At 39.0% G+C, this 21,434-nt stretch overlaps 1 protein-coding gene across 1 annotated transcript in view; it reads right to left on the bottom strand.

Annotated features, from left to right (window-relative positions):
- EFCAB5 (EF-hand calcium binding domain 5) overlaps positions 1 to 21,434 on the bottom strand; it is a 165,648-nt gene that overhangs the window by 50,801 nt on the left and 93,413 nt on the right. The window contains exon 10 of the mRNA XM_032428752.1: positions 12,185 to 12,340. Within this exon, the coding sequence (XP_032284643.1) occupies positions 12,185 to 12,340 (156 nt within the window). The remainder of the gene's footprint in view (positions 1 to 12,184; positions 12,341 to 21,434) is intronic.

Below are 21,434 nucleotides of genomic sequence, written 5' to 3'. Positions count from 1 at the left end.
TTTTCCAAGAGGCATGGTAATATTTCATTCCTTTTAATGGTTGAGTAATATTCCATTATACACATATATATATATATAGCACCTCCTCTTTATCCATTCATCTATCAATGGATACTTGGGCTGCTTCCATAATTTGGCTATTGTAAATAATGCTGCTATAAACATAGGGGCTGTGAAATTGAGCACTGCGTTGGGCTCCAGGCTCAGTGTGGAATCTGCTTGGGATTCTCCCTTTCCGCATACCCTTCCCCCGCTTGTGCTCTCTCTCTAAAATAAATAAATAAAATCTTTTAAAAAAATGAAAAGGAAGTGATAGACTTAGCCTTACTAAATCACATATATGTTCTAGTGAATTCAACTTTTATTTTTAAAGATTCCTTAGGATTGGCGCACCTGGGTGGCTCAGTCATTTAAGCATCGGACTTCAGCTTAGGTCATGATCACAGGGTCCTGGGATCAAACTCCTCATCAGGCTCCACACTCAGCAGGGAGTTTGTTTCTCCCTCTCCCTCTGCCCCTTTCCCCACTTGTGCATGCTCTCTCTCTCTCTCAAATAAATAAATAAAATCTTAAAAAGAAAGATTCCTTAGGATTTTATACATAGGAGATCATGAAATTCCTGAATAAAGAAAATTTTCTTTTTCTTTTCATGCCTTATTTCATTGGCTACTACTTCCAGTACTGTGTTAAATAAAAGTGGATATCCTTGCCTTGTCCCTGATATAAGGAGGAAATCATTAAAATTTTCACCATTAAGTATAACTGCAGGTTTTTCATAGATGCTCTTTATTAGGTTGAAGAAATTCTATTTCTATTTGCTGAGAGGTTTTTTGTTTTTGTTTTTAAATGATGAATAGGTGTTGAATTTTGTCAGATGATCATATAGCTTTTATTAATCTCTCCTACTATTCTGAATGGTAGCCTTGCTGGATATTCTTTTTTTTTAGATTTAATTTTTTAGACTTTATTTATTTATTTGAGAGAGAGGGAGAGTGATAGAGAGAGAGCACAAGCAGGGGGGAGGGGCATAGGAAGAGGGAGAAGCAGGCTCCCACTGAGTAGGGAGCCCGACATGGGGCTCAATCTCAGGACCCTAGGATCATGACCTGAGCCAAAGGCAGATGCTTAACCGACTGAGCCACCCAGGTGCTGCGGGATAGAGTATTCTTGGCTGCAGATATTTCTCATTCAGCACTTTGAATAATTATGCTACTTTCTTCGACTTGCACAATTTCTGTTGAAAAATCTCCTGCTAGCCATATGGGCTTTCCCTTGTAAGTTATTGACTTCTTTTATCTTGCTGTGTTTAAGATTTTTGCTTTATCACTATATATTGCAAATTTAATTACAATATGTCTTGGTGTGGGTCTGCTTTTGTTGATTTTGAAGGGAGTTCTCTGTGCCTCATGAATCTGATTATCTGTTTCCTTTCCCAGATCAGGACAGTTTTCAGGGATCATTTCTTCAAATAAATTTTCTTTTTTATTTTTTTTAAAGATTTTATTTATTTGACAGAGAGAGACACAGTGAGAGAGGGAACACAAGCAAGGGGAGTGGGAGAGGGAGGAGCAGGCTTCCCGCGGAGCAGGGAGTCTGATGCAGGGCTCGATCCCAGGACCCTGGGATTATGACCTGAGCCAAAGGCAGATGCTTAATGACTGAGTCACCCAGGTGCCTCTTCAAATAAATTCTCTGTCCCCTTTTCTCTCTCTTAGTCTTCTGGGACTCTTATAATACGAATGTTATTATGTTTGATGGAGTCACTGAGTTCCCTAAGTCTATTCTCATTTTGTGTAATTTTTTTTCTCTTTTGTCCAGCTTTATTACCTTACAATACTCTGTCTTCTAAGTCACTAATCCATTCCTCTGCTTTTTCCATCCTGCAATTCATTCCATCAAGCATGTTTCTCATTTCACTTATTCTGCCCTTTATCTCTGCTATGTTATTCCTTATCTCTGTGTTAAGGGTGTCACTCATGTCTTCTACTCTTTTCTCAAATCCAGTGAGTATCATTATGATCATGCTTTAAATTCTCTATCAGGCATGTTACATATATCTGTTTCACTGTATCTCTGGCCGTGGTCTTGTCCTGTTCTTTCATTTGGGATAAATTTCTCTGTCTTCTCATTTTGTCTGCCTCTCTGTGTCTGTTTCTGCGTGTTAAGAAAGTCAGCTATGTCTTCTGCTCTTGAAAGTAGTGACTTTATGAAGAGATGGTCCTGGAGTGCCCTGCAGTGCAGTATTCCCCTGTTCACCAAAACCTGGCACTTCAGGAGAGTATCCTATGTATGTTGTTTATGCCCTACTGTTATGTCTGAGTCACTTTTCCTTTCAGTGCAGTCATCTGCACTGACTCTTTGCCTGTTGTGGGCTGTGCTTGCTCTCTGTGGTGTTAGTGGGACCCAGGCAGGCCAGCTCTGAGGGGGCGTGACTGCCAGGGAACTTGGGAGCAGGGCAGTGGTGTTAGCAAAATTTGCATTGGGCCACTAGTCCTATGCCAGATCCCCCAAAGTGTTGCAGTGGCTGGGGGCTGCACGATGGGGCAGCTGGGGGTGTGAGGCTGGGTGCAGCTTGTGGTGATGGCTGAGCTCAGTGGGCAAAAGTGGCTGGAGGCCCTTAGTGGCAGCTGTGCACCTGGTGACTGTGATGAGCCTTGAGCCCTGGGCTTAGGCTAAAAGTGTCTGTGCAGTGCTGCCTCCCACATGGCTCTGTGTTTATGCTGGGGGGATGGAGGAGGAAAATAGTGCCTGCCAGCTCCCTCATTTTCAAAGAAGCTCCCCAACATGCTGCGAAATCAGTGTGAACAGTTCTATCTCCCCTTTGCCCTGGCATTGTGCAAACTGCCTTTTTTTTTTTTTTTGCCTCTCTGAGCAGGTTGCTGTCTCTTTAAGGATGGCAAGCCAGCTATCACTCACCCTCCCAGCTTGCCCGGTGCTAAGTCAGAGGACTTTTAAAGCTCCAGGCTCCAAGTCCCACCGGTTTTACAAACTCACAGAATTCAGTCCCTCTGGTTTTTAAAGTCAAATCTTGTGGGGATTAGTCTTCCCTGTGTGAGCTCCCTGGTGTGAGGGCCTATTTCTCTGCCCTCTCCATGCACACAGCTCCTTCCCACCTACCAGCAACCTCCATCCACCTTTCTGACCTTCCTAACCTTTCAGATGCACCTTCTTCTCTATATTTATTGTGGAGTTTGTTCTGCCAGTCTTTGTATCACTCTATGGTTTACTGACTTAGATGTGGATGGTATCTAGGTGTAAATGTGGAATGGGGTGAGCTCATGGTCCTCCTACTCCACCATCTTCCCAAGCTCTCTCCTGGTTCTTGCATTTTTATCCAGCTCAACAATCTCTACCTTTTGACTGGACAATACAGACCATATACATTCAATGTAATTAGCATTATGGTTGGCTTTAAATATAGAATTTTGCTATTTGTTCCATTTTTTCTTTGTTTTTGCTTCCTTTCCTGCCTTCTTTCAATTACATTTTAATATTCCATTTATCTGCACAATTGGCTTAACAGTTATATCTCTTTTTTTCCTAGTAATTGTTCTAGGTCTAACATTATGTAACTTTAAATTACCACAGTCTACCTTTAAATAATAATATATACTTCACACCTAATGTAAGAAACTTACTTTTATTTTCTCCCACCCATAATTTTTGCTATTGTCATACGTTTCACTTCTACATGATATAAACTAATAACCTGTCATAGGTTTGCTTCAAAGAGTAAACTGTCATTTAAATAAAATTTTAAATGAAGATAAAGGACTTTTATAACTACTCACATACCCACCTCCCCCTTCAGTTTGGATAGTGTCTATTGCTGTGTCTTCATGCTTACTCATTTTTCTTCTGCAGTGTCTAATCTGATACCAATCCCATGTAGTAGTTTTAATTTCATCTATTATTATTATTATTTTTAATCTCTAGGAGTTCTATTTGAGACGTGGTTGGTTGAAACATGAACCTAGTTGGTGGTGAAACATGAACAGTGAATTTCTGATCCTGGTTAATACTTAGAAGATCATTGTTCCTCATTCAACAAAGCAAATCTCCTGCTGATTTTTTTAAATAGAATGCTCCAAGAACTAGTATTGACTTTTCATGCTATCTAGCTAATTCTAAAAACTTGAGTTGAATAAATATCTCTGAGAAAGCACTCTGCCTTCGGAAGTCTTTAAGGACCACTCTGAATGGTGGATTCTGAGCCTCATTTCAGTTGACCACATGTTTTGTTATGAACATTTCTCTAGGCTCGTGTAGCTATAGGTATACAAATATGTGTACCTATGTCTATCTATCTATCTATCTATCTATCTATCTATCTATCCATATAGTTTTTGTTATTTGCTTTACAAAAATGGGATTATATTACATATGTTTCTCCATATTTTACTTTTTCCACTCAGTTCTAATGCATAAAAACTCCTCTAAGTCAACTGGTATAGATGTATTCAATTTTATAAATGCTGCATGATATTCCAAGATGTAGATGTACCATCATTTTTTTAAACATTTCCCCACAGATAACCATTCCCTTAATCTCTTTCTTTCTCTCTCCCTCTTTTTTTTCATGTATAAACAATACCACAGAAATCATCCTTGTACATGTGTTTTTTATTTACTAATGCTTTTATTTCTTTGGATAAAAATTTCAGGTATGGATTACTTGGTTGAAAGATGCATTTCTTATTTAAGCTGATATAGCCAGATTGCTTTACAAAGATACTGTGACAAATTTTCACCAGGAATATTTGAAAAAATAATTTTCTGCTATCCTTACCAGTAATAGATATTATTTTATTTTATTTTAATTTTATTATGTTATGTTAGTCACCATACAATACATCATTAGTTTTTGATTTGGTGATCCACGATCCATTGTTTTCGTATAACACCCAGTGCTCCATGCAGTACGTGCCCTCCTTAATACCCATCACCGGGCTAACCAATCCCCCCTCCCCCCTCCCCTCTAAAACCCTGTTTGTTTCTCAGAGTCCATAGTCTCTCATGGTTCATCTCTCCCTCCAATTCCTCCCCCCTCATTTTTCCCTTCCTTCTCCTAATGTCCTCCATGTTATTCCTTATGTTCCACAAATAAGTGAAACCATATGATAATTGACTTTCTCTGCTTGACTTATTTCACTTAGCATAATCTCCTCCAGTCCCATCCATGTTGATGTAAAAGTTGGGTATTCATCCTTTCTGATGGCTGAGTAATATTCCATTGTATATATGGACCACATCTTCTTTATCCATTCATCTGTTGAAGGGCATCTCAGCTCTTTCCACAGTTTGGCTATTGCAGACATTGCTGCTATAAACATTAGGGTGCATATGGCCCTTTTTATCACTACCTCTGTGTCTTTGGGGCAAATACCCAGTAGTGCAATTGCTGGGTCATAGGGTAGCTCTATTTTTAAATTTTTGAGGAACCTCCACACTGTTTTCCAAAGTGGCTGTACCAACTTGCATTCCCACCAACAGTGTAAGAGGGTTCCCCTTTCTCCACAACCTCTCCAACATTTGTTGTTTCTTGCCTTGTCAATTTTTGCCATTCTAACTGGTGTAAGGTGGTATCTCAAAACAAAGAGGCAACCCACAGAATGGGAGAAGATATTTGCAAATGACACTACAGATAAAGGGCTGGTATCCAAGATCTATAAAGAACTTCTCAAACTCAACACCCAAAAAACAAATAATCAAGTCAAAAAGTGGGCAGAAGATATGAAAAGACACTTCTCTGAAGAAGACATACAAATGGCTAACAGACACATGAAAAAATGTTCATAGATATTATTATTTTAAAATATTTTTGCTCATCTGTTGAGTACCTAGTGATTCCATTAGTTGTTCATATCCTTTGCACATTTTTCTTTGGGGCTTTATATAGTGTCCTACTGATACCGTAAAGAAAGTTAGTTCAGTGTCACCATAGTACTTGTTAACTCTGACCGTATGGCATTCATCACACTGAATCATTTGGAAGTTTTCTTTTTTTATTTTTTAAGATTTTACTTATTTATTTGACAGAGAGAGGGAGAGAGCACAAGCAGGGGGAACAGCAGAGGGAGAGGGAGAAGCAGGCTCCCTGCTGAGCAGGGAGCCCAACACAGGGCTCGATCCCAGGACCCTGGGAACATGACCTGAGCTGAAGGACCCTGGGGTCACAACCTGAGCTGAAGGCAGATGCTTAACCAACTGAGCCACCCAGGCACCCTGCATTTGGAAGCTTTGTTTTGATGTTTGCTGCTTATGCCCATGGTTCTCCTTGTCCCGGCCCTGGGTGTCTTCCTGGGGATACTCCCAGAACTTTTGCTGCCATCTTCTCTGCACACCCACGCCCCTTCCCACATGTATTTAGGATCACTCATCACCTTTCCTCTAGCCACAGGAGTGGGACTACCCTCAGGACCATCCACTAAGACCTTCCTTCTGCAGTGGATACCATTTCTCTTTAGTACCATGTTGAATTCAAGACTTCTCTACCAAGTTTACAGTCTCTGAGATACATCCAGGAAATAAAGCATAAGCCCTGATGTTCTTAAATTTCTCCTCAACCTACCTGGAATTTCTAAGAGTGTCTATAATGTTGCCTTTAGCCTCTAATCCTGATTGGGGCCCAGGGATAGGGGATTAGATACTAACTTAGGGACCCAGACAACCTCCAAGTCCTAGTCACATCTCCTCCAACCTCCTCCTATCAGCTGCTCACAATTTCCATGATAGAAAAGGTGCTTTGATGTCATGTTTTACATTCTTCCTTACTCTATGTTTCTCCTTTATTTATTATTTTTTTTAAAGATTTTATTTATATAGGGGCACCTGGGTGGCTCAATTGGTTAAGAGTCTGCCTTCGGTTCAAGTCATGATCCTGGGCTCTCCCGGTCGGGCTTCCTGCTCAGTGGGGAGAATGCTTCTCCCTCTCCCTCTGCTCCTCCCCCTGCCCCGCCCCTCGTGCACACACTCTCTCTCTCTCAAATAAATAAATAAGATCTTTAAAAAAACATTTAAAAAAAGATCTTATTTATTTATTTGAGAGAGAGTGTGTGTGTACAGGTGGGGGTAGGGGCAGAGGAAGAGGGAGAAACAGACTCCCCACTGAGCATGGAGCATGATGCAGGGCTCAATCCCAGGACCCTGAGATCATGACCTGAGCCAAAGGGAGACATTTAACCAACTGAGCCACCCAGGTGCCCCTCTCCATTCTTTTTCAAGAGCTCAGCATTTTTTTTTTCTTTTTTTAAAAATATATATTTAGCTCCTGGAGACTGAAATTACCAATTATCAGATGTAAGGAATCTAAATGAATTCCAGTGCATCCAAATATAATTTAAGACTTTTTCACTAAAGACTAAAAGTAAAAATAATTTATATGTCGTTTTTACATTTTAATCCATATCATGAATATTGGCATGCTACATATTCAATGCATTTAATTTTCCATGCCCACAAGAAGAATCATTTATATATTTGGCCAAAAAAGATCAAATAGCTTCTATTTTTTTATTTAAATTCAATTAATTAACATATATTAGTTTCAGAGGTAGAGTTCAGTGATTCATCAGTCTTATATAATACCCAGTGCTCATTACATCATGTGCCCTCCTTAATGTCCATCACCCAGTTACCCCACCCCCCACCCACCTCACCTCCAGCAACCCTCAGTTTGTTTGCTATGATTAAGAGTCTCTTATGGTTTGTCTCCCTCTCTGATTTTGTCTTGTTTTATTTTTTCCTTTCTTCCCCTATGATCCGTTTTGTTTCTTAAATTCCACATATGAAGAGCTCGGCATTTTCAGTTGAACTCTTTTTTGAACTCTTCTTTCAGCTACTGGTTAAAAACATTCAGAAACTCAATTAACTTCTTTATTCTAGACTGTATCTACTTCCCCTCCAAGATCAGCACATAAATACTGTTTGAATGCTGAGAAGAAAATAAAAGAGCACAAGCAAACCACAGCCAACTCCTCTAAATATTATCCCACTATGTTTGTTATGGCACATGAGTTGGTATTACAGTGGCCAGAAAGAATAGTTGTTCTCCAGGCATTTACCAGGGAGAAAAATCTCAACCCCCATGTCACCCAATATTTATAATTATAAGCTCTGTTAAAAAAAGCAATATTCAAGGAGGATTGCCTGAAAGATGCATAGACATTTCAGATTTTATAAAATATATTCCTTACTTAAACCAAATTGGCAGGGATCTGAGAACCTAGACTACAATATATTGGCTCCTTTAAGAATTGCTTTTTTGGGGGTGCCTGGGTGGCTCAGTCAGTTAAGCAACCAATTCTTCATTTCAGCTCAGGTCACGATCTCAGGGCCATGAGATTAAGCTTCGTGCAGGGCTCCACACTGGGACGGTAGCCTGTTTAAGATTCTCTCTCTCCCTCTGCTGTACTCTCTCTCTCTCTCAAAAATATTTGTTTTTTCTGAATTGTAGTCTTATGTGGTGTCATTTGCTTATACTTAAGGTAGTTATAAGAAAGTGACCTAAGAAAGCCATTGTTTCATTTATTATAAGACCATTATAAAGGATGTTCACTTCATTGCATGGGGCCCTTTAAATGAGTACTTCCAGGAGAAACTCTTGACTATACTTTGAATCCCAAATTTCTGTACTTCTTCTTTTTCTTTTTGGAGAGGGAGGGGGGAGGGGGGAGAGGGAAAGGGAGAGAGAGAATCTCAAGCAGGCTCCACACTTGGTGCAGAGCCCAACGTGAGGCTCAGTCTCACAATTTTGAGATCATGACCTGAGCTGAAATCAAGAGTCAGACACTTAACCAACTGAGCCACCCAGGTGCCCCTGCACTTTAAAAAAAAAAAAGATTTTATTCAATTCCAGTTAGTTAACATACAGTGTAATATTATTTTCAGGTGTAGGGCGCCTGGGTGGCTCAGTTGGTTGAGCGACTGCCTTCGGCTCAGGTCATGATCCTGGAGTCCCGGGATCGGGTCCCACATCCGGCTCCCTGCTCAGCGGGGAGTCTGCTTCTCCCTCTGACCCTCCTCCCTCTCAAGCTCTCTCTCTATCATTCTCTTTCTCTCTCAATAAATAAATAAAAATCTTTAAAAAAATATTATTTTCAGGTGTAGAATTAAGTGATTCAACACCTATATACAACACCTGGTGCTTATCAAAACAAATGCCCTCCTTAATCCCCATTACCTATTTAACCCATCCCCCCACCCACCTTCCCTCTGGTAACCATCCATTTGTTCTCTATAATTAAGAGTCTGGGGGTGCCTGGGTGTTGTAGAATCACTGAATTCTACTCCAGAAACCAATATTGCATTGTATGTTAACTAAAATTTAAATTAAAAAATTTTTAAAAGACTCTGTCTCTTGGTTTGCCTCGTTTTCCCCCCATGTTCATTTGTTTTGTTTCTTAAATTCCACATATGAGTGAAATCCTATGGTATTTGTCTTTCTCTGACTGACTTATTTCACTTAGCATAATACTCTCTAGCTCCATCCATGTTGTTGCAAATGGCAAGATTTCATTCTTTTTTATGGCTGAGTGATACTTAATAAATTCTCTCTCTCTCTCTCTCTCTATATATATATATATATATACATCTATACATAGATGTATATATACCACATCTTCTTTATCCATTCATCAATTGATGCATATTTGGGCTCTTTCCATAAGTTGGCTATTGTTGATAATGTTGCTATAAATATCAGGGTGCATGTATCCCTTTAAATTAGTATTTTTGTATTCTTTGGGTAAATACCTAGTACTGCAATTGCGGGATGGTAGGGTAGTTCTAATTTTATCTTTTTGAGGAACCTCCATACTGCTTTCCAGAGTGGCTGTATCAGGCCTACCTCAAGAAGCAAGAAAAATCTCAAATAACCTAACCTTAAACCTACGAAGGAGGAAAAAGAACAACAAATGAAGCCTAAAGCCAGCAGAAGAAGGGAAATAATACAGCTTATAGCAGAAATAGATGATATAGAAACTTAAAAAAACAATAGAACAAATCAATGAAACCAGGAGCTAGTTCTTTGAAAAAATTAATAAAATTAATAAACCCTAGCTAGAGTTATCAAAAAGAGAAAGGATCCAAATAAATAAAATCACAAATGAGAGAGGAGAACTAACAACCAACACCACAGAAATACAAGCAAGAGAATATTATGAAAAACTATATGCCAACAAATTGGACAATCTGGAAGAAATGATAAATTCCTAGAAATATATACACTACCAAAATTGAAATAGGAAGGAATAGAAAACTTGAACAGACTGATAACCAGCAAAGAAATTGAATCAGTAATCAAAAATCTCCCAAAAAACAAAAGTCCAGGGCCAGATGGCTTCACAGGGGAATTCTACCAAACATTTAGAGAAGAGTTAATACCTATTCTTCTCAAACTATTCAAAAAAGGAAAGAAGGAAAGATGGAAAGAAAGGAAGAAAGAAAGAAAAGAAAGAAAAGAAAGAAAGAAAGAAAGAAAGAAAGAAAGAAAGAAAAAGAAAGAAGAAAGAAAGAAAGAAGAAAGAAAGAAAGAAAGAAAGAAAGAAAGAAAGAAAGAAAGAAAGAAAGAAAGAAAGAAAGAAAGAAGAAAGAAAGAAAGAAAGAAAGAAAGAAAAAGAAAAAGGAAAACTTCCAAATCCATTCTGAGGCCATGATTACCCTGATACCAAAACCAGATAGACTCCACTAAAAAAAGAGAACTATGGGCCAATATCTCTGATGAGCATGGATGCAAAAATTTTCAATAAAATACTAGCAAATCAAATCCAACAGTACCTTTAAAGAATCATTCACCACTCAAGTGGGACTTATTCCTTGCTGCAAGGGTGATTCAATATTTGTGCTTCTTCTCAACACCAGTTTATATTTATCTCACAAACATTGTCAATAGAGTATTTAGTTATGTTTCCCTTTTCATGTTCACTGCTGGGAACCTAGCTTAGATTCAAACTTGTAGATAACCCAGAACAAATATTTAGGTCATTATAGTATGCAATTTGGGCTTTGTTCCCAGCTTCATTTAGTATCCTCTCATTTTTTTCTTCTTTCATCCTACTTTTTATCTTTATGTTCCTTTGTTGCATTTTATCTAATTTCATAAGCTTCCTTAAATCTTTTCTGGAACATGGGGATACAAACAAATATAAAGTTCATAAACAAATGTATTTTTTTAAAGATTTTATTTATTTGTCAGAAAGAGAGAGAGCACAAGCAAGGGGAGCACAGGCAGAGGGAGAAGCAGGCTCCCTGCTGAGCAAGGAGCCTGATGGGGGACTTGATCCCAGGATCCTGGAATCATGACCTGAGCCAAAGGCAAACGCTTAAGTGACTGAGCCACCCAGATGCCCCACAAATGTATTTTAATAAAGCTTGTATCTATTTTTATAAATCCATTTGGTATCCTGGCATACTGTATCCTTCCAAATACCATTCTTAGAAATACTTTTAGATATCAACTTTTCTTATTTTAAGAAGTAGCATAATAAAATGTGGTAAGCTTTCTATTCCAAACAACTCTTTTCTATAGGAAGCCACCAGCAAAGAGAGTAAGCAAAAACAGTCTTAAGCAACCCATTCTTAAGAATGGGAAAGAGACTTAGAGACAAGATGTACATTGTAAAATGCAGTGCCATGTAAGATGTGATCTACAGGCTGGTACCACTCTGTGACAAGAAAGGTACAGAAACTGAGAATAGTAGCTAGAAAATTTTATAACAATTAGAGAAAGTGATAATAAATCGGACTGGAATCCGATAATAAAAAATGCAGATTGGGGGCACCTGGGTGGCTCAGTCAGTTGAGAGTCTGACTTCGGCTCAGGCCATGATCTCAAGGTCCTGGGATTGAGCCCTGCGTCGGGCTCCCCAATCAGCAGGAAGTCTGCTTATCCCTTTCCCTCTCCCCTGCCCCCCTCTGTCCCAACCAAGCACGGTGGTAGCCAAATTTGTACTGGTAGTTCATGCTCTCTCTGTCTCTCTCTCAAATAAATAAATAAAATCTTTTTTAAAAATGTGGGTTGTATTTTGTATGTGCATTTTTCCCCCTAGCAATCCATATTCATTGAGTGTCAGTCCACAATGGATTAGCAATTAAAAACAGCACCATCCACACCAACAACAACCTAAAAACTGGTTCTTCACAAAAAAACAGTTTGAGAAGCACTGCTTTAAGGGTCTTATCCTACCTTCCCACGGTCACAATGCAGGAAGAGTTCAGCAAACATCTGCCTCCGCATGTCCGTTTTTATGACCTCCCGGAATTCATCTGCACAATGACAAATGTGCTTAAGGAGTTTCTCAAACATTTCACTTTTAAAGTCTGCAATGTGTGAAGAGATGTACTGCAGAGAAAAAGAAGATAAATGATTGATTTAAAACCGGGCTCTTTACTTGGATTTTTCCAAGGATTCAGTCAATGTACATGAAATTATTGGCTACAATTTTTTCCATATCATTTGTTTGTTACATAGATAAAGCATTTTCATGTTAGCACTATTCTACAGCTGGGCTGCAGAGAGAGGTGATCAATACAGTCCCCAAAACCGCACCAGTGAGACTATTTTTGGAGCAATTCCCCTCTAGATCACATCAGCATTATATAGGGCAGACTTTTTACCTCACAGTATGAAATAGCAGCAGTTAGAAAATGTTGCCTGTAAATTAATAGTTGTAAAAATTGAATGTAGTTTTTCTTTTGATGTATGGCATATAAGACCATGCTTTTTCCAAGACTGGCTACATTTAATTATTGGAGTGTAAGGAATGGGGATTGTGGGTGGTTTTTCTGTCTTCTGATACTATAATAAGGTATCTTTGGCTATTTTTTTTATTATTTTGAAAGTGGAGAGTCTGAAAACATCTATGCTTGTGGGCCATTTTTCTTGATCCCTGTTGAATAGATTCCCAGAAGTGGGATTGCTAGCTTAGAAGGTAAATGCATCTGTATTTTTGATAGGTTTTGACATCAGGCTTGTGACCTTTTGTGCTTCTACCACTAATGAACGAGTGGTTATTTCTCCTCAGCCTTACCACCAGTGTATATTGCCTTCTGGATTTTGCTCATTTGATGAGTCAGGAACATTACATTCTTTTTTTTTTTTTTTTTTTTGTAAGATTTTATTCATTTATTTGAGAGAGAGAGAGAATGAGAGAAAGAGAGCATAAGAGGGGGGAGGGTCAGAGGGAGAAACAGACTCCCCGCTGAGCAGGGAGCCTGCCGGGACTCGATCCTCAGACTCCAGGATCATGACCTGAGCGGAAGGCAGTCGTTCAACCAACTGAGCCACCCAGGCGCCCAGGAACATTACATTCTTGATCTATACCTGGTGTATGTGTTATATATGTGGATCTAGCACTGGAAGAATTTCTAAGTGAACTCCTCTTGAAATGTTAGCGCAACTCATAAGCCATTGATTTCCTCCTCTGTCCCAACCAAGCACGGTGGTAGCCAAATTTGTACGGTAGTCCAACTTGGATTGAATTACCCTACTTCCATAGCCATAAATGATTGGACCAGCGGATGATCCTTAACCTAAACAAAGCCATTCAGATTCTTTCCACTAGGAATTGGGAATTAGGACTGGGAAATGGTTGGCTGTCCTCTGAGAGGGGCTGGACCTGTAAATGTAAACTTAAGAGTTATTGGGTGGCCAGATTCTGCCAGGTGAACTGAGGACGCAGGAAGAGTCAGTACCTACACAGATGAAACAGAAAGCAGAGAGAAGAGTCTTGATGTTTTTCCAAGTCCCTGTTCTAATCTCTTCCAGAAGTCAGATCATATTCTTGCCCTTAGACTCCATACATTTCATTTTCAGCTACATTAATTCAGGTTGGCTTCTGTTTCTTGCAATTAAAGGATACTAACTAATATAGTTTGTTTAAAATGGAAAATTTTGTTGGAATATTTTACTGACATAATTTTTTAAATGAAGGATATAGTAGATATTTCACTTCCTCATTAATATCATCTAGGCAAATTTAAAAATGTATTATGTAAGAGATACATTAGGCTTGAACCCATGCTAATGAATCATAAACCACTATTCAACTGGCTTAAGAGATCAAAAGGAAATTTTAAAGCAGAGTAAAAGAGCTTTTCTAAATATTTAGTTTCTTTGGTGGCTAAAACCTTCTAATTGTCATTATTTTTGATGGATCAGTGAGTACAGTTAAGTTTTTATGTGTTAACCTTGGGATGCAGAAAAGTGTAATGGTTAAGAATTCGCATTTTGCCTCATCAAAACACCAATGGCATTTTTCACCGAGCTAGAACAAAGAATCCCAAAATTTGTATAGAACAACAAAAGACTTCAAATAACCAAAACAAACTTGAGAAAGTAGAACAAAGCTGGAGAGATCACACTCCCTGATTTCAAGCTATACTGAAAGACTATAGTTAGCAAAATAGCATGGTATTGGCATAAACACAGACATATAGATCAATGGAATAGAATAGAGAGCCCCCCCAAAAAAGAAATAAACCTATGTATTTATGGTCAATTAATCTATGACAAAGGAGGCAAGAACATACAAAGGGGAAAAGACAGTCTCTTCAATAAATGGTGTTGGAAAACTGGACAGTTACATGCAAAAGAATGAAACTGGACCACTATCTTATACCATATACAAAAAACAAATTCAAAATGGATTAAAGACTTGGGTGTAAGACCTGAAACCATAAAACTTCTAGAAGAAGACATAGGTAGTAAGTTCTTTGACATTTGTCTTAATATTTTTTTTTACCATTCTCCTGAGGCAAGGGCAACAAAAGCTAAAATACACAAATGCAATTACATCAAACTAAGAAGGTTTTGCACAGCGAAGGAAACCATCAACAAAACAAAAAGGCAACCTACTGAATGGGAGAAGCATTTGCAAATCATACATCCAATCAGGGGTTCATATCCAAACTATATAAAGAACTTACACAACTTAATATTTTTTTTTAAAACCTGATTTTAAAAAATGGGCAGAAGCTTGAATAGAAATTTTTCCAAAGAAGGCATACTGCTGGCATGGCTAACACACACACATGAAAAGATACTCAACATCACTAATCATCAGGGAAATGTACATTTAAACCACAATAAGATATCGCCTCACCCCAGTCAGACTGCCTATTATCAAAAAGAAGAAAATAAGTGTTGGTGAGGATGTGGAGAGAAGGGAACCCTTGTGCACTGTTGGTGGAAATGTAAATTGGTGCAGCCACTGTGGAAAACAGTATGGACATTCCTCAAAAAATTAAAAATAGAACTACCATACGATCTAGCAATTCTACATCTGGGTGTTTATCTAAAGAAAATGAAAACACGAATTTGAAAAGATATATGTTCATTGTAGAATTATTTACAATAGCCAAGACATGGAAGCAACCTTGTCCTCAATAGATGGACAAAGATGTGGTATATGTATACAATGGAATGTTACTCAGCCATAAAAAAGGAGATTTTGCCCTTTCCAACAACATGGATAGACCTAGATGGTACTATGCTAAGTGAAATAATATGGAATCTAAAAAACGAAGCAAATGAACAAACAAAATAGAAACAGACTTATAGATACAGGAAACAAATTGTTGACTACCAGAATGGGGAAGGCTTGGGAGGTGGGTGAAATAGGTGAAGAGGAACAAGAACAACAAACTTCCAGCTATAAAATAATTAAGTCATGGGGATGTAATGTACAGCATAGGGAATATATACGGTCAATAATATTGTAATAACTTTGTATGGCAACAGATGGTAATGAGGCTTAATCGTGGGTATAATTTCATAATGTACAGTAGTATCAAATCACTATGATGTGCACCTGAAACTAATAGGACATTATAAACCAATTATACTTAAAAAAAGAGGAGACATCTGGGAAAGGTAATAGGGACTATAGGGAGTCTTGCAATTTTAAATAGGATGGTGTGGTAGATTTGGAGATACACTGTACAGATTCCCCATCATAGTAGGAAGGTGGTCAGCAGACATTCTTTAGCTTTCAGTTCCTTCAGGGTCTGCTTCCACTGCAGAAAGCCACCATGGTTTGGTCATGTCTTTCATAGGGCAGCCTGAATTCAGGAACTAAATGAGAGAGAAATAGAGAGGCCTGGACATTCAACCTGATGTAGGACACACTGATGGGCAATAATACTTGCTTCAGAGCTCTCTTCTGGGTTGGATGAAGCTTTATCAGGCCTGTATTGCAGCTGACTTCTCCTGCCTAATTATGTTACACTTCTCTCCCTTCACAGCTATTGATCCCAATTAATAACCTGCACACCAGCATCTGTCTCAGCATCTGCTTCCAGAGATTGCAACCTGACAGGGGGCATCATGGAGAAGGTGACATTTGAGCCAAGAAGGAGAGGAGGGAGTAAACCACGTGGAAATATGGGAGAAGTACTGTCCTGGAAAAGTGCTAAGGCCCTGAGGTGAGAACATGCCTAGGGTTTTCTAGGAATGGCAAGACAGCTAATGTGGCTGGGGCAGAATGAGGGAGGTGTACAGAGAGAGTGAAGACAGAGGGGTCACCAGACAGACCATGTCAAGCCGTGGGGCCATTTTAAGGACTTTGGTATTTACTTTAAGTAAGATGGGAAGCCATTGGAGGGTTTTGAGCAGAAGACTGGCTTAATCTACCTTTCTTCTTTTTTTAAAAAATATTTTATTTATTCATTTGTCAGAGAGAAAGAAAGAGAGAGCACAAGCAGGGGGAGCAGCAGAGGGAGAGGGAGAAGCAGGCTCTCTGCCGAGCAGGGAGCCTGATGCGGGACTTGATCCTGGGACCGTGGGATCATGACCTGAGCTGAAAGCAGACGCTTAACCGACTGAGCCACCCAGGCGTCCCTTTTTTTTTTTTTTAACTTTATTTTCTTTAGTGATCTCTACACCCAAAGTGGGGCTCAAACTCATGACCTGAGATCAAGAGTCACATGCTCTTCCCAGTGAGCTAGCCAGGCGCCCCTCCCTATCTTTCATTTTAAAAGGCAAGGGTGAAAGCAAGGGCATCAGTCAGGAGGCTAATGAAATAAGGCAGTTGTGAGATGGTGATGGCTTAGCACAGGTTTTGAGAAGACATCAAATTCTAAACATGTCTGGAAGGTGGAGACAAAACAAACAAACAAACAAAAAAACCAACCCTCACATTTTAGAGACAGATTATCTGAGTTCAAATCCCAGTTCCCATATTTACTGGCTGAGTAATCTTGGCTGAGTCACTGAACTTTCCAGTTTCTTCATTTATGAAATATGTATCACAGTAGCTATCTCACTGGGTCATGAAGAGGATCCTTGTATGTGCAGAGTATAGGTATTTCATGTAATAAGTTCTCTGTAGCCATTGCTCTTGCTTCCTTTTGAGCTAGGTAAGAAATTGACCAAGAAAGTTTTTTCTATAGAATGAAAGTCCTCTCGGCTGACATACCTATTTAGAAGGAAAAACCCAATGAGATCAGTGATTCTCAAAATGTGGTGCCTTGACCACATAACCCGAGAGCTTGTTGGAAGCTCTGAGAGCACCACTTGAGAGCTTGTTAGAAATGTAAATTTGGTATAAACATATGGGTACATGTATCCCTTTGAATTAGTATTCTTGTATTATTTGGGTAAATACCCGGTAGAGTACTGCAATTGTTGGATAAGGTCGTTCTATTTTTAACCTTTTGAGTAACATCCAAACAAGCTGCACCAGTTTGCATTCTCACCAACAGTGCACGAGTGTTCCTTTTATAGCAGCATTATTTACAATAGCCAAGATATGGAAGCAACCCAAGTGTCCATCAAAAGAAGATGTGGTATATATATATAATGGAATATTATTCGGCCATAAAAAAGAATGAAATCTTGCCATTTGCAATGACATGGATGGAGCTAGAGTATAAGGTTAAGTGAAATAAACCAGTCAGAGAAAGACAAATACCATATGATTTCACTCATATGTGGAATTTAGGAAACAAAACAAAGAAACAAAGGGGAAAAAAATAAGACACAGAGAGAAACAAATCAAGAAACAGACTCTTAATTATAGAGAACAAACTGATGGTTACCAGAGGGGAGGTGGGAGGGAAATGTAATAGGTGATGGGGATTAAAGAGGGCACTTGTTGTGATGAGCACAAGGTGATGTATGGAAGTGTTGAATTACTATACTGTATACCTGAAACTAATATCACACTGTATGTTAACTAACTGGAAATAAAATAAAAAAAATTTTTTTTGAGAGAGAGAGAAGGCAGGGGAGGGGCAGATGGAGAGGGAGAGAGAGAAAATCTCAAGCAGGTTCCACCCCCAGGATGGAGCCTGATGTGGGGCTCAATCTCAAGACCCTGAGATCATGACCTGAACTGAAATCAAGAGTTGGACGCTTAACGGATTGAGCCACCCAGGTGCCCCAAAATAAAAACTTAAAAAAAAAAAAAGAAAGAACCCAGTCTTTTGGGTGGCTATTAAAGCAAAATGTATATAAAGAAATAAACAGGGGCACCTGGGTGGCTCAGTGGGTTAAGCGGCTGCCTTCAGCTCAGGTCATGATCCCAGGGTCCCGGGATCAAGCCCCGCGTCGGGCTCCCTGCTCAGCGGAGAGCCTGCTTCTCCCTCTCCCTCTGCCTGCCTCTCTGCCTACTTGTGCTCTCTATCTCTCTGTCAAATAAATAAATAAAATCTAAAAAAAAAAAAAGAAAGAAACATTTTTTCTTAAAAAAAAAGGAAAGAAATGTAAATTTGGGGGCCCTACTCCAGACCTACTAAATCAGAAACTCTGGAGTGGGACCCAGAATCTGTGTTTTTAAAAGCCCTCTGAAAGTAAAATACACTTCTAGCTCTTAACCAGGTTCCTTCCAGTCACAAATGTGCAGAGTCAGAACAAAAAATACGAGTAGATGTCACATGACCAGACCAGTTGCCTCCAGGATTCTTGGAGAAGGGAAATCATCTTTCTTTTCCCCTCTTAAAAAACAGACCCCAACACATTTCCACTGTTATTCTTTCCTTATATTCCAACACTCAGAACTCTTGTGACATTAGCATGTGGTTGTGGAAACCATGTATGGAAATTCAAGTGGGCCCCAGCCAAGGGGACAGACAGACTTGGGTCTTTTTCCTCCAACCTTTACACATGGTAACTTGAAATAAAAAGTCCACTCTGGAGTCAATAAATGAATAAATGCATAAGCCCTCTGGGTTATTCTTATGTTCACTAAAGGTTGAGAATCATTGAAATAGATGATATGGGACAACAGTTCTTAATTATTCCAGAATCCTAAGATCCTGTTGTTCAATCCTTAATGTATAAATTAAGCTTTTGGGAATTGACCTCAAGGCCATTTGAGTTTTCTGGTTGTGGAATCCTATTAAACCAAGGATTAGTTTAACTGTTTCTCCAAGAGACACTTCAACATTCTGGATTTAGAGCCCATGGGTTTTCTGAATGAGTGTGTTCCTATATAAGCGTGGGCTATATGACATAAAGACTACCAGTTGCCAACTAACTACAAATCAAATTCCAAATAGAACAGTTACAGAAGTTTGCAGGTGTCTCTTGTAAAAACAGAAAGTGAAAACACATGGCCTTTGTGTTTTCCTATCCTCCCATGGAATAAATCAATTAATATCCACCAATCCTGAAATGATTACTTAGATTAATTTAAGAATATAATGAACTACGAATATCCTTCCATTTGGTAGCTCTGTGAACTGCTAAACATTTGAATTGTACTTAATCAAGTTATCTCCATGTGCTGGGTCCCATTGTGATGAATTCTGGGCTGTTCCTTTCTGACTCGAAAACCAAAATACTGAGAATGTAGTAAATGTCACACTTAAAAGGTTGGTATTTACTGTTAAATTCTACAGCTCTGGGCCATTGGGATTCACATTTATTTAGTTGTAGACATACTGGAGAGTTGATGAAGTGGGTGATATAAAAGCAATAGAAAGAAAAATATATTTGGAAATTAACTATTTTAGGCATTAACTTCCAAACTGTATTTGTAAGTCCTGGTAGTAAATAACATTTTCAGAAATGCCTGCAAAGACTATAGAATATTGGAATACACAGATTATACTGGCTATCTATCATTGAAGAAGTGGTGTGTTCATATAGCATTTGGACAGAAAATTAGATTTCCAGTCTCAGGGAACTTTTAAAAACAATTAATGCTAATTATATACTCAACAAAGCAAAAATATACTTTAACTCTTTTGATTTTTAAAAATCAGAATCATTTGCTTAACAAATGAATTGAACAAAGGCCTTATTCAATATCCGGTAATAATAAAAGTGACAGACGGAAACACACCATTTCCCCCTAGTGGTGAGGTAGCTTAGGCAATGTTCTGGCTTAGGTTGTGTCCCCCCACAAAGTTCATACGTTGAAGGCCTAACCCCTAGTACCCCAGAATGTGACTGTATTTTGGGATAGGATCTTTGTTTTTTATTTTTTTCAATTTTATTCATTTATTTGAGAGAAAGAGAGTGTGTGCATGAGCAGGGGGAGGGGCAGAGGGAGAAGCAGACTCCCCGCTGAGCAGGGAGCCTGACTTGGGGCTCAATCCCAGGCCCCGAGATTATGACTTGAGCTGAGGGCAGACGCTTAACTGAGCCACCCAGGCGCCCCTGAGATAGGATCTTTAAAGAGGTAATTAAATTAAAATGAGATCAGTAGGGTGGGTCATTAACTAATATGACCAGTGTCCTAATAAGAAGGGGAAATTTGGACACAGACATGAACAGAGGAAGACCATGTGAAAGCATGGGGAAAAGATGACTACCTATAAGCCAAGGAGAGAGGTCCTCAGAAGAAACAAACCCTGCCAATACATTGTCTTGGACTTCTAGTCTCCACAGCTGTGAGAAATTAAATTCCTGATGTTTAAGTCACCGAGGGCTTTGTTATGGTAGCCCTACCAGACTGATACAAACAATAAGGAATTGATGATCAGTAAACTCCTTTATGTATTTCTTACAGTTGAAGACCACCTACGAAGACATACCTTGGAGGATAGTTTACCATAGACCATCCCCTTTCCCTGGTTTAAAATTCCCTCATTTCGCCCCAAGGTTTCCTCAGGCAGTTTTCAGAGCATATTGCTGCTCCTACTTATACCTCCACTAAAGTCATCATTCTTCCTTCTTCTGTCTTTCCCTGCCATAGCTCAAAGCACATGAAAAAACAAAATAAGCAGAAAACAGCAAAAATTACAAAATACAAATTACAAATAACAGCATAGAGAGCCACTCAGATACGTACCATTTTGGGGGAAATGCATAGCCTGGATTTAGCAGAATACGTTACAGGAAAGACATAGTCTTTGAGTAATTTGATGAAGCCTCTCGATTTAAAATTTAAACGTTGAGCCACGTTAGTTTGAAGGCCTCAGACATACTGGTATAAAATAACTGAGCATGAGAAAGTGACTATCTCAAAGCAGACCACTGGGAGCAAGAA

Source organism: Phoca vitulina, unplaced genomic scaffold, assembly GCF_004348235.1.
Source record: "Phoca vitulina isolate PV1807 unplaced genomic scaffold, GSC_HSeal_1.0 scaffold40, whole genome shotgun sequence".
Taxonomy (NCBI): Eukaryota; Metazoa; Chordata; class Mammalia; order Carnivora; family Phocidae; genus Phoca; species Phoca vitulina.
The sequence above is the reverse complement of the archived record's forward strand: the minus strand, read 5'-3'. Positions and strand labels throughout refer to the sequence as shown.